The sequence below is a fragment of the Myxocyprinus asiaticus genome, chromosome 27 (genome assembly GCF_019703515.2).
Source record: "Myxocyprinus asiaticus isolate MX2 ecotype Aquarium Trade chromosome 27, UBuf_Myxa_2, whole genome shotgun sequence".
NCBI lineage: Eukaryota > Metazoa > Chordata > Actinopteri > Cypriniformes > Catostomidae > Myxocyprinus > Myxocyprinus asiaticus.
The window spans coordinates 15,842,483-15,857,032 of NC_059370.1; the positions used below are offsets into that span (position 1 = coordinate 15,842,483).

The 14,550-nt window shown below is 35.6% G+C and overlaps 1 protein-coding gene across 2 annotated transcripts; it reads right to left on the reverse strand.

Annotated features, from left to right (window-relative positions):
* Nucleotides 1-1,617: 1,617 nt before the first annotated feature.
* LOC127418233 (sideroflexin-5-like) lies at nt 1,618-12,483 on the reverse strand. 2 transcript variants are annotated; one of them, XM_051658701.1, is made up of 14 exons: nt 12,326-12,483; nt 8,597-8,665; nt 8,387-8,464; nt 8,268-8,294; nt 8,134-8,188; nt 7,021-7,046; nt 6,677-6,730; nt 5,685-5,741; nt 5,339-5,404; nt 4,887-4,977; nt 4,528-4,643; nt 3,132-3,217; nt 2,591-2,708; nt 1,618-2,386 (listed from the first exon to the last, which is right to left on the reverse strand). In XM_051658701.1, the coding sequence occupies exons 1-14, from the start codon at nt 12,380-12,382 to the stop codon at nt 2,309-2,311; spliced, it is 978 nt and encodes a 325-aa protein (XP_051514661.1). In that variant the 5' UTR covers nt 12,383-12,483; the 3' UTR covers nt 1,618-2,308. The 2 variants fall into 2 exon arrangements, with proteins under 2 accessions (XP_051514661.1, XP_051514663.1); XM_051658703.1 differs by lacking the exon at nt 5,339-5,404.
* Nucleotides 12,484-14,550: the final 2,067 nt, after the last annotated feature.

Sequence of the window (14,550 nt, forward strand, 5' to 3'; positions counted from 1 at the left end):
AATATAGTGCCATGAGGACTGATCTGTGTAATTTTAGCTAAACTACAATAACACATGAAATGAATGCTAGACAGTGTTCAAGATAATGCAAAAAGACCCATCCATTAGTGTAACTTAACTTGGTTATACAGAAAATATATACATTCTATTATTATAAAACAACAGCGCCTCGATATATCAAAATGACAGTTGTGATGGAATCACATCAATACTGAATTGTGTCAACATATTTATAATGTACAGTCTATTTTATAAACAGCTATTGTCATCATCCACCAAATTTAGCTAACAGCTATTGATAAAGCTGGCTAGCTAGCTAACACCGACATAGGCTATCGTATAAATGCAGTCAATGTATCATGCAAAGAAAAGTGATTAATTCACACTACAGTCTCGCATAGACCTATATCCACACTTTGTTTTAGCCCTGTTCCAGCACTGGAGAGTCAAATATAATATACAGTCTCAAAGTTTGTAGTAAAACAATCATAACTGTGTAATTTTAATTATGCTACCTAATCTGTCAGCATGATGTCGGTGAATCACGTTGTCTCTTTGTACGTTACGTCATTGTTTTGGCCGATTCTCGCGTCCCTATGGAGTGTGTGCACGAGCGCGAGCACGAGCAACAGGTAGCTGGCTGCAGTTCACTTAATGGCCACAGGTGTCATTAATAACAAGGGTTTCTTAATCTTACTGCACCTTTAAGCCAAATCGACAATCCTCACAGTTCTCATGCACATTAAACAAAGCATAACCTCAAGTTAGTAAATGGAGTCAGACTGGGTATTACTCATTTGTTACTGTAAATGCACTTGCTGAAAACGTTTTGTCATGTAGCTTGTTGAGCTTACACGCACATCCGTTTTATGATTTGGCAAAACGAACACTACTGGACTTCTCGAAGTAATACAGTTTACATGATATGATAATGTCAAAGTATTCTCAAAATATAGTATGATATGTTTTGCGCTATAAATGCATTGCTTTTGCAAGATATTGACTAACTTTGTATGTTAACCACATAATGTGAATTTTAAGTAAATGGGAAGGAAAGACTAGCCTGTTGCACACGCTCAAGTCAGACCCATGCTTGTTTTTATACTGTGAACACATACGCAATAGCGTGACTTTTTGCGTAATGAATGGTACATCACTCAGGCCTGACATTCTCTAATCCTATGAAGGTTTTTTTTTTACATGAAGCTGTTTGTGCTGATGCAGCCTCCTGGTTAAAAAAAATCCACTCTGAATGGACTGAGCACTGCTTAAGTGTGTGATGGAAACTCAGAGACAGGGAGAAGCTGTTAAAACATGATGGAAGGTTAAGAAGGTTGTTCCTCCCTTATGAACCCTCTGAATGAGAAACAGGAGGGAATTAAGAGAGATATGTCTATTATTGGTTTGAAAATGTGATTATTGTTGATGCTGGTGTTTGTACTGCTGTTCGTATCCATTATGTCCTATTTGTAAGCTGTTTTCACCTTTCATTAAAGGTTATACAAAATAATGTCTGTGTTAATCATGTTTAGCTTTTAGCATTTTTTTTCTTCTGACAAAAGTATTACAACTAAATGCAAATAAAATATATTAAACTCATATGGCAAAAATCATGGAAACAGCAAATAAAAAGAACATTTATCAAAATTACATTATTAAATTCATTGTTAATAACAAATGATATAAAAGTTTCAATATTCAAACAGACCACATAGCCTCAAAAATAGTAAAATGTTCAAACATATATTTGTATGTTAATTTTGGAGTATAAATAGTTTTAAAATGTTAATACTTATGTTTTAAAATCATGTTTTAAAAGACCTAAACTTCGTACATGTACACATAAAAACAAAAAATAATAGTAATCTTTCAGTGGTTCGGAAAATGTTAAGTACGTCATGCAAATAAACACTTCAGGTTAATTAAGATTACATTTTCATTAAAGTGCATTCACTGACCATATAATAACCACAGAATAATACAATTTAAAGCTGTACTTTTCAACATTATTTACTATAATTTTAATTATCATTTAACAGTCATGTATTGGCCTTGTTTCCTCCCTGTCATTGTTGTCAGTACAATATTAAATACTGTAATTATTACTTTATCAATAGTTCTACCAAAATTGCAAAATGGCAGCAGTTTATGAAAGGGTTAGCTGGTTGCTATTGCTCAGAATGTATTTCCCTCCTCAATACTGTTTGTGCTACATGACCTTGGCAGTCTTAGACAGCAGATTAAACTGAGGAGAACTTCCCCTTTGCTTCTTCGCCCTTTCGCTCTCCCTGCTTCTCACTCTCTTCCATCATAGTCCCTTGTTGTAAGACAGCACCTTGCAATCTGTTGCCATGGCAATTTCTGGCTCAAGGTGAGATACCTCGATCTGTGAGGAGCAAAGATGATTACCAAGCGATTCCCGGGTAAAATATTTATAATTCATGACACGTACTATACACGCACACACAAACACACGCAAAGATTAATGACAGAGGTCGACAGACAAAATTAAACCCGCTGCAGCAAGTGTTTGCTGGAGAGAGAATAAAAGCCATCTCCTCAGATGTACTGGCAGGTATTGCTGCAGTACCTCTGACATCTGTGGGAAGAGGCTTATAGCCAGCGGCAAGGACAGACCAAAGATAGCCAGACACACTAAACTGTGCACAGGCAGCATCATCCTGCGATGGGCCTGCATCAGAGGAAGCCTGGGAGAGGAGAGGAAGACTCTCATTATTGAATTTCTGTAGCTGTTAAAGAGTAATGGACCTTAGTCGGCTAGATGCCATATTTAATTTAATTCAAAGTAAATGAGGCTGTGAGAGAGAGACATACTGGATATTCAATGGGATGTTTACCTTGATATCAATTGTTCTGCTGACACAACACTGAAAATATGTCTTTCCAACATATGTCCAGTGGACAAAACACTTTATTACTCTACTACTGCTATCCCTCGTAACCTTGTTTTCATTCACATTAAATTAAATATGGCATCTACCCTGACCATGGTCTAAGGTGCAGATAGCAAGAGTTTGAGCCGAAGCTAAAATAACTTTGGATATATTGTCATGTGCAATGACATTTCATTGTCAGAGCATTTAAAGGCAGCTGAAGCAAATGTAACATACTTTTCCAAGAAGGCCATTATGATTGGTGGAAGGACAAAGATTGGCAGCGGTAGAGCCACTCGTGTCAGTGCCGTCTCTATAAGTGCCTGATGAAAAATGCAGAACGAGAAAAATGACAAGAATTTTCTTGAAAGTTTGTGAAACATTGTGACATACAGTATTTTGACATCTGGGACAATAATGAGTTATTCTGAATTACGGGGCGTTCACACAAATGTTCCAGGTTCAATACAAGTTAAGCTCAATTTACAGCCTTACTGGCATAAAGTAAAAAACGAATTATAAGAATAAAGATTTAAGCATTTTAATTTCATAACAAAATTCCAACAAGTTAAATAATCTTTAGAAAAATAAAATGTAATTTTTTTTATTAATTTAATTTAGTTAAAAATTACACAATTCAATTTGAAAAGTGTAAATCTTTTCATGAAATTGAAAAGTGTAAATCTTAAAAATGGGCTTATATATATTTATATATTTTTTCAATGTAATGTTGATTACCACAAAAATCATTTCATCCCCTTGCTCATTTTTTAAATAAAACTTACAATGGAAGTGAATGGGGCCAGACCATAAACGTTCAAATACACACTGTTTGAAAATTATAGCCATAAGATGTAAACAATATACATGTTTATTGTCATAAAATGAGGGATGTTATGGCATTTACAGGATAACAGGGTTTACCGTTGTTATGTCGTCGTGAGAATAAAGTTGTAATATTAGATATAACTTTATACAAATAAGGTAAGTGATTTTATATATCTGAGACAGTCAATCCGTGCATCTTATCACGTGGCTCGTTGTGCATGACACTGCGGAGACTCACAGCATGTGGAGACTCATGCTATTCTCTCATGCTACTTTCCACGATCCACGCACAACTTACCACGTGCCCCAATGAGACCGAGAACCACTAATCGCGACCATGAGGAGGTTACCCCATGTGACTCTACCCTCCCTAGCAACCGGGCCAATTTGGTTGCTTAGGAGACCTGGCTGGAGTCACTCAGCACAACCTGGATTCAAACTCACGACTCCAGGGGTGGTAGTTAGCGTCAATACTCACTGAGCTACCCAGGCCCCTTGTAGCTATACTTTTAAAACACTGTGTATTATAATATTTATGGACTGGTCCCATTCACCTCCATTGTAAGTGCCTTTATGTAACTGCAATTTTTGCTTCTTCTTCTTTTTTTTCAAATAAACAAGGAACGAGACTATTTTTTTGGTTGTTTTTTTGGTGGTATTCAACATTATGCCACAAATGCTGCTGATTATGGAAAACTTGTTTTGAACCCGGGACAATCCTTTAAATGCCTTGACTAAAATTACATTAATTGATTTGAAAATAAAGCACCAAAACAATTCACATCTGTATAACTACCACACGCACATGTTTGGCAGCTATCCGTGAAGATCCCACCACATTCCCGTTGCTGTCCAACACATCTATTCCCTCAGACAGCTCATTGTGTCTCATCAGAGCCACGTTACAGATGTTCGCACTTGCTGAGAAGAAAAACAGACATTTAAGATGACCATGGATGCTATTATCTCTATTTGATATGTTTCTGCTATTTCAAAAACTCCAGGTTGAATCTGTAATGCACTTGTGGTGCCAGATTAAACTGTATGAGTCATGCCTATATACTAACAGCAGGGGGAGCTTCATACAATGAAGACTGGAGGACCGCCTTGGTGAAATCCTCTGTGCTGAGGTCAGCAAAATACTGTATCTGTTTAAGGACATACCTACAGCAGGGAAGGGGATGAACCTTTGTATTAACAGTCTGGTGGTGGGGTTAAATTTGCTGGATTTCTGGATAAGTACATTCAGACCCACCTAAACACAGAAAGAGTGTTATCACGAATAGTGAAGACAGCAAAAGTGACAGAATCTTATAAATGAACATCAATGGCATTTAAAAGTGAAATGAAACCATTCACTTCACTTTCAATGTAGGCCTATGGAAAAAAAAAAATGCAATGAAAGTGAATGGTGACTGAGGCTAACATTCTGCCTAACATTTCCTTTTGTGTTCCACTCAAGAAAAAACATATGGTTTGGAACAACATAAAGGTGAGTGAATGATGATGGGATTTTCCTTTTTGAGCTATTCCTTTAATATTTACATGACAATTTCAGTCTATTAATAACAAACACCAAGTGAAGCTCAAACAAATCTTGCACATCATCCACTTACTGCAATTGAAACAGCACTGGAGACAGCTCCCAGATATCCCTGAATAAACTTTGAGGTTGGTGTAGGCTAAAGATAACATTTGAAAAGAAATGATCAACATCCAAGAGCAGAAGTCATATCACAGACTCTGCAATGCAATGCAATGCAAAAAACAGTGGCTCTTGCCCTGGAGCTGTGAGCTACAGAGTCAGATGCAGAACAGACAGACAGCCCTCAGGACACAATAATGACCACTGAAATGGAACTGAGACGAAGAAACGCTCCACTGAACGACCATCTGCAACTGCACCTCTGTAGCTGAACTTTACAAGCCTGACCTGAATTAAAAGAACATTTCATACCGTACCTTTGTGGCATTACGGTTGGCGTAGTTCACACAAGCATTGTGACTCTGGTTGAGCCACTGTTGGAGAGAAATTCTGGATTAGTTGGTTGGTTAATACAAATTCCTTTTTTCAAATAGCTACTGCACTAATTTTTTTGTGAAGTCAGCATCTGGTAAAAAGTGAATAAAGAAGACCGGGCGAGTTGTCACTTTTTAATGTATTTCTTAGTGTCGGTTTAGTTTTGTAGACATACCTTAAAGTTTACAGAAAGGCTACAAAAAATATATCAAACAGTTTCACCATTATTGCCCAGGAAAAATACCTATTGTGACAACATGGCCCAATAGTGGCATGTTGTCATATTACAGGAACAGGTACCATTGTCACAATGGAACCTGTATTTAGGCTTTCAGCAAAATGCAAACAATAAAACAATAAATAATTAAAAGCAATTAAAACAATTAATGAAACAGCAAAAAATTTAAAAGGTAACATACAAAAATATCAAACCATTGTTTTGGGTGACATTTATTGTTATTAATAAATATTTTCATTTATTACTTTTTTATTAATTTAATAATGTATTATTTTTATTTATTTATTAATTTTATGTCTTTTTTTTATTTTATTAAAATCACGTGGCAGTGGCAGTGGCAACCTGCTCCAATAAAAATGCGACAACTTGCCCCAACCTCAAATGTGTGAAAAATACCCTTGTCCAGACAACACAGTTCAACTTTTCTGTTAAAATGTATAGTTGCATGAATGTTTGCCAGTGTGATTTTACTGTGTTCAATTGTTTTACAGTAAAAAAAAAAAAAAAAAAATATATATATATATATATATATATATATATATAAAATGAATTAAGTCTAATTACTTTTGACTTATTAATCATTTCCATCTGATTACTGAAATAATTTCAGTACTGAAATACTGATGATGCCATGCTGGTTTACAGTGGTGCTCTTGGCTGCATTTATGCTTGCTTAAAATAATGGGAGGAAAATACCTGCCAGAATACAGTGGAGGCCAAAGTCTGGTTTGGAAGGAGAAGACCTACAACCTGCAAGAAAATCAGTGAAGGATCATACATTCTGATAAGAATTTACCTTGTGAACTTGGTTCCCATCAATGTGTTGGCTAATAATTTACACCTATCTAAAGAAACAAAAGTTTATTGCACACGACAGAAATTCAACACAGATTTTAACATCTCTCTTAGAGGGTTTGGTGTGTGTCAGCACTGGCATATGCATAATGATTGGCAAGGCTTCTCTCTCTCATTTGTGCTCTCTCTGTGTGGTCTTTTGATTTGCACTTTGATGTTATTTTACAAACAAACAGAATACTTACGATTGGTGTTCCAAATGGCACATAGCCTGTGAAACACAAAAAACACAAAATAGGAAAAAAGCAACAACACATTAGAATGCAGCAGAGTAAATGTAACCTCTATGACAGTCTACTGTTCATTTGTTTTTGTTTGAATATTTATAAAGTTTCCATTTTAAACAGTGTGTTAGTATGGTGTCCATGATATGCAATGCTGCACACGTGCATAAATCAACACTTCTCTTGAGCATACAGTTATCAGACACAAACACAGCACCATCTGTGACTGTTAAACATTTACAATCTGTCCAACTGATATTCTCAACCTCAGTCTCAGTCTTTACATATATACAGTATTTAAACTTCATAATTTCATTAAAGGTTCACACAAAAAGGAAAATTCCCTCATTATTTACTCAGCCCATCCCAGATGTGTATGACTTACTTTCTTCTGCTGAAAACAAAAGAAGATTTTTAGAAGAAGGTTTCAGCTCTGTAGGTCCATACAATGCAAGTGAATGGTGACTAAAACTTTGAATCCCCAAAAAGCACATAAAGCCAGCATTAAAGGTAATCCATAAAAAGGTAATATAAGTGGTTAAATCCATGTCTTCAGAAGCGATATGATAGATGTGGGTGAGAAACAGATCAATATAGATCTTTTTTTAACTATAAATCCCCACCTTTGACCAAACCCGACCAGTAGGTGGCGATATGCACGAAAAATGCGAATCGCCAAAAAACAAAAGAAGAGGAATGTGGAAGTGAAAATTGAGATTTAGAGTAAAAAAAAAATGTAAATATTGATCTGTTTCTCACCCACAACCATCATATCTCTTCTGAAGACATGGATTTAAACACCTTTTATGCTGCCTTTGTGTTTTTTGGAGCATCAAAGTTTTGTTCACCATTCACTTTTATTGTATGGACCTAGAGAGCTGAAATATTCTTCTAAAAACCTTTATTTGTGTTCTGCATGAGAAAGTAAGTCACACATCTGGGATGGCATGAGGGTGAGTAAATAATGAGGGAATTTTCATTTTTGAGTGAACTATCCCTTAAAAACTAACTTGTACACTGGAAAAAAAGAAATGCAAGGCACTGGAGAAACGCTTTTATATCTTATACTCTTACCTGACATGCGAAAAGGCATGAAGATTTTTTCACCGGTGTCAGGATGAATGATGGCCTGAAAGGAGATGAGTCAGTCACTTCAACTTCAACCACAATTTAAAACTGACAGTGAACAATGACCAAAAGACTCTCACCTGCTTCACCTTCTGAGCCTCCCAGAGCTGAACAGAGGTGAAGAACACAGAATGCAAGCCTTTATATAACACCACTTTATAAAATCTACTTAAACTTCTGATGTTTCCAGAGACTTCACCTGGTGATCTGTTACTCCTGGAGGAAGATTCCCTTGCTTGAAATCATCCAGGAGTTTGACACATTCTTTTAAGCGACTCTATAAAAAAAGAAAGAAAAATGCAATATAAATATGACTTAAAAACCTGACATTTTCCACTATCAAGCTGAGAAGCATATATTAATCAATTGACAATTAATATTAATTCTTCATAAAAATAGATTTCTGTACCTTTGTCACAAACAGAGTTGAAGGATCAATGATGTCAATGAAGTGCCTGAACCTGCCAAGAAATGCACTCTGGGAGAGAACAACTTTTTATTAGTTTCACAAACTTTCATTGTCAGCCTGAAGATAAAGATGAGATGCAAACATTATAACCAGTTGACAACAAAGACCAAAACACGATTAAAACTTTCTGCTTTGCGTCTTCAAATATCAATAGGGGTTCTAATTTTAGTTTGACTGAAATATTAAAGGGCTGTAATGACAGCACAACTCAACCATGCACTAAATTCCAGCAGAAACAGTCTGTACAAAGCTTCACAACAGTGCACCAGCAAGATGATTGCCTACATCAACATTCCCACTCTCTCTGCACCCCACTTCTTTGGGCAGCAATGCAAGTGGTTGTCTAAGAGCCAACTGTTTCAGAGGCCTAATGGTGGGGCATGCCAAGGGTTTATTTGGCAAAGAACACAGTGGAAAAAGGAAACATCAATCAACTGTCTCAATTATTTATCTAGAGATACTGCAAAAAAAAAAAAAAAAAAAAGGCTTGTGTGTCTCATCTCACAGGTCTTTGAAGTTGAGATCCCTTTTATCTTAAAATACATATCTAAGAGTGCAAAAAAAATTCAGCTGATCTCACTCCTCTTGGCTACTAACATTATTTTTGGGCTACAGACACTTGCATCAATGTGAGCGCATGTCTGCTGGAGAAGACTTGTTAATTATGCATGTGCTTCTTGTCCCCAGAGAATTCGTAGCACAGTTAGCAGAGATGGAGCTGGAGGAAAACATACACCCATATCCTTCAGCTGCATTGATTTTAGCAAGAAACAGCAGCAATAAAAAAGACAAGTATCTGCATTATTCAGATGCACCTGAGCTGGATTTTTCCATAACAACAAATAAAAACAAATTGGATTTTGATATAATCTATTTACAGCAGAGAAATTCTGCGAGTGCCCTATAAATAATAAGAGTAGTAGACCCATTGTAAACCTGACGGAATATATTGCGAAATAAAACAGTATTTCTTGGACTGGCTTGTCAGTGGGGCAGTGCTCTTTTGTTTGATGCTCTCTAAGTAGTTTTCCCTGTAGACTCGGTGTAAAGCAAATTATTCACTGAGTGCCATATGGTATGATAATCAGATGAAGGATTTGTTTGCATAAAACTGTATTGAGACCCATGAATCTATAGTATACACACATAGATAACAGATTTGATAAGCAGAATAACAAAAGGAAGGCAGTTTATGCTCCACTACCCTGCCCTCTACTGAACACAATTATTATGTCCAGACCTCTACCCCCAACCTTCAGTTCAGCCGCAGTGTATTCATTATTGCATAGCGGTAACAGTGCGAAGTTATCGCAAGCCCTTTTGACATTTAATCCTGTGCAGGATATGAATTATAGAAATCTGTAATGCAATTTTCACTAGTTAAAATGCTAATTCTTGAGATCAGCAATGGAATTACTACTAGTGATGCTTAGTAATTATGTTTGAACTTGTGAAAATGTTAATTCTTGATATCAAAACTTGCATCATTACTTTTTTGTTGTTGATTTTCTCCCCTTTTCTCTCCAATTTGGAATGCCCAATTCCTAAGTCCTCGTGGTGGTGTAGTGACTCGCCTCAATCCGGGTGGCGGAAGACGAATCTCAGTTGCCTCCACGTCTGAGACCGTCAATCCATGCATCTTATCATGTGGCTTGTTGAGCGCGTTACCGCGGAGACATAGCGCGTGTGGAGGCTATTCTCTGCGGCATCCACGCACAACTCACCACGCGCCCCACCGAGAGCTAGAACCACTTTACAGCGACCATGAGGAGGTTACCCCATGTGACTCTACCCTCCCTAGCAACCAGGCCAATTTGGTTGCTTAGGAGACCTGGCTGGAGTCACTCAGCACACCCTAGATTCGAACTCGTGACTCCAGGGGAGGTAGTCAGCATCAATACTCGCTGAGCTATCCAGGCCTCTATATAAAACTGCCGTCAATACTAAAGAAATAGCCATTCTTGATATTAAAGAATAGAATTTCAACTAGTAAGAAACATAATTATTGATATCTGTTACTACATTGTCACTAGTAGAATTTCACAATGATCTGTCATTCAATTCTGTTCAAAATGCATTTACAGATATATTATTGCTTACTTATATTTCTTACTAATTGAAATTCCAAATTCACATATCAGCTATGTACTTCTTACTAGTAAAAAATGATCATTTTTTATATCAATAATTACATAATTACTATAGTACAAATATGCATTCCTGATATCAACAATTGAATTGCTACTATATGAAAAATAAATTAATTTCAACATGTCAGATTTGATATTTCACATATGTGGAAATTGATTTCAGATATCAATAAATTGAAGAGAAAATAAAGACAAAAAAGTCTATCAGAGATATCGGAAATGTACACAGCCACTAGTAAAAACCAAATGTAAAATATATCAAAAGTTTTACTAATTGTAATTGAATTGTTCACATCAGAAATTGATATCTGCACTAGTATCAATGTAATTTCTGATATAAAAAATTATAAGTTTTACTAGTAAGAAGCACAGTACATAGCTGATTTGTGAAATTGGTAAGTAATAATTTCAATTAGTAAGAAATAAATAATAGATATCTGTAATTGCATTTTGCTCAGGAGTGAATGACAGATCATTGTGAATTTCTACTAGAGGAAATGCAGTTGGAGATATCACAAATTACGACTTTTACAAGTTGTAATTACATTTTTGATATCAAGAAAAGGTATTTCCGCGAGTAATGACGTCATTTTTGTATCAAGCATGAACGTAATTGTGCAGAAGATATCAAAAACGAGCATTTTCACTTGTAATATGATTATTTATAGATTGATTACAACTGATTCTAGAACAAACATTGCTGATATGAAGAAGTGCCGTTTTAACTATAGTGAAATGACAGCTATCAATAATTCACATTCTGTAGATGATTAAATGCCAAAAGGGCTTTCGAGAGCGAACTTGCCCCTTAAATCCTGATGACTGACACGCATGTGCTGATTTCAGAGCGCGTTAATTAGGATGACCGTGGCGTTTCCATGGATGCACCGGGATTTAAATAGACGGTCATTCATTTGACCGAAACGAGCGCTTGACATCTCAGATTAAACAACTGATGAGACAATTATTTGCTTTCGTTACGCGAAAGTGGCCGCTATTTCAAATGGTAAAACTTGAGTAGGCCTATCTGATAAATAACGGAGTTATACCAATATTTGCTTTTAAGAAGGAAAAGAAAACACTAAGCTTTCGTGAACAATTATGAACTTTGATCATGTCCAGAGAAATCACTCCCGCTTAATGGAAATAAAAGTGATGAATTTGTATTCCCCATGGCTCTTTTCAAACAATCCTGGTTTATTCATGTCCTGCGTCATTTGCATATTAAAAGAAGTGCTCTTGCAGTGCATCTCATGTTTTTAGGATATTCTGATGTAACGGTGTTACCTCTGAAAAAAATCGCCGCTGTTTCGCGCATCGCAAACAACTGCATCCGCACAACATATTGCAAAGAAGCCCCGAACAAAAGACACACAATGCAAAGAGAAAAGCACGAGAAACGGGTGAATTTCGCAGCATGGTGTTGAAGCAAAGATATCTGCACAGATCTGTTGTTTTTCAACGCCCATCAAAAATGCCCAGACAAAGATATGCACTTTAACATCACGGCACTCTTTACCTGGTCATAGCGCGGTTTTCCCAGCTGAAACACCGGACAAGACGCAGATTCCGCCATCTCAGCAGCGGAGGAGTAATGTTAAATTATAAAAAGGTCCATGAGACGGAATTTTGAAGAATAGTCAACTCGGGTACGAAACTAGTGAAGCAATAGCTCGCTGGGGATCATGGGAATTGTAGTTTAATCCCTACTGAACTCAAACCAGCTGGAGCGCGTCATTCACCTGCTGTATTTCACAGCATTTTCACTTCAGTTAATGCATATTTACAGTGTAATTTTTAGTATAAAAGGTAAGTAAAGGCAATAATGTGGTATTAGACACCACTGTCACAAAAAAGAAATCAAACTTCAGTTATTAATTATTCATGTTTTTTACTTTGGTAACAATAAATACAAAAAAAAAAAAAAATCTCTGTTTTAAAGATTTATGCTTTTCGGTTAGGTATGACTTTTTTTTTTTATCAAACTAAATTGAGTATTTTAAATAATGTACAATATTATGAATTAAGCATAAATGTAATGTATTTGTTTAATTAAATACTTTAAATCATGCTTAATTCATAATAATGTGGCCTAGATTCTTTAAAGTTGAATTCAGTAATTATTTCCCCATTAAAAATTTTAAATGTAATTTTGAAATATATTAATAAAATCTTGACCACTCACATGAGATGAGGACTCTAGTCATATCAGTAACCTTATAAAAGCTGTTTTATTCTACATGGGGCAGGGGCGCCCTCATGGGGGCTGCCATTTTAGAATCACATGACCAGCTGTATACTACTCAATCTCAGTAACCATCTTGTTATTGGACACTTTCACTCTTGGATTAAATTAATCATGGCTGATTGTGAATAGTGAATTTCTACAATGGCATCTGTAACTGAAAACTATTGAGTTTGAATGGTGCTGCATCCGTGCCACTAGGTGTCACTGGAAGTCCAAGATGACACAAGCAAAAAGTTACTGAGTGCACCTTTAAAGATTAGCTACTCAATTCAGTTTAATGAAAATTTGTCATATACCTACAACTAAAATGTGTAAATCTTAAAAATAGACAGAAATATTTATTTGAGTGTTTTTTTGGCAGAAACTATGGTACATTTTTTGAAAGAGTAAATTACAAAGAGAAATGCGAAGCAGTTTCAACCTTACAGTTAGGCTACTATGGAGGGCCAAATTACTCAAAATTAAATGATGTAATAAATATATGTTTAAATAAATAATTAAATACATAGTGAATTAATTAAATGCATAATTAAATAAATAATAAAATATTTAAATAAATCTTTAAATGCATAGGGAATTAATTAAATGCATAATTAACTCATTAAATAAATATTAATATTAACAGGCTACGGCACTATCCCCCTTATAGGGATTCTAATGAGTGCTATGAATAAAGATCACATTTGCATTACTGTGGACCTTTCAGTGTCAGAACAGGTAAGCTTTGTTTCATTTTATTGCCATTTGACACTGAGCCAAACATTAGAAGTACTGGCACTATCTATCAGTTTAAGTGTGGATTCCCACAGCATTAATATTTTATTAAAACAATATACAGAGCTATTTTTGTAGGATATTCTGTATGCAAAGATTAAATTCACCTGTAGGAATACTTATTATGTTAAATTCACTTTGTAACTTTTACCAGTGGGGTTTTTATGAAATTGCCAAAATCACTTTGTATATTTACATTCATGCATTTGGCAGACACTTTTATGCAAAGTGACTTCCATTGCATTCAAGGTATATGCCTAAATCTTTTTGTTTTATCAGTTTGTGTGTTCCCTGGGAATCCAACCCATGATTTTGGCATTGCAAGTGCCAGGCTCTACCAGTTGAGCAACAGAAATATATTATTATAGATTAAAAATTATTATAGAATCTACACATTATATATATTATCAATATATAGATTAAATGTATAATAAAAAAAAAAAACTTATTTTTTAAGTAACATAAAATAAAAGTGGACAAAGCGCACTTCAGAGATACAAGGAATAATCTTAAAAGTATTGCAGTGCCATCCAGTGGCAATCATAAAGTAGCACCAAGCGGCATTGCTCTGTGAAGAGGTGAATGTGAGTTCACAGTATCAGCCACTTCACTGTTGGTACAGTCCAGGCTCAATTCAGTAGAGGACACCTCAAATCTTATTAACCAATTTTTGGTTGATATAACTGAGGTGTAGCTCTTCTTTCATCAAAAAACTTTAAATC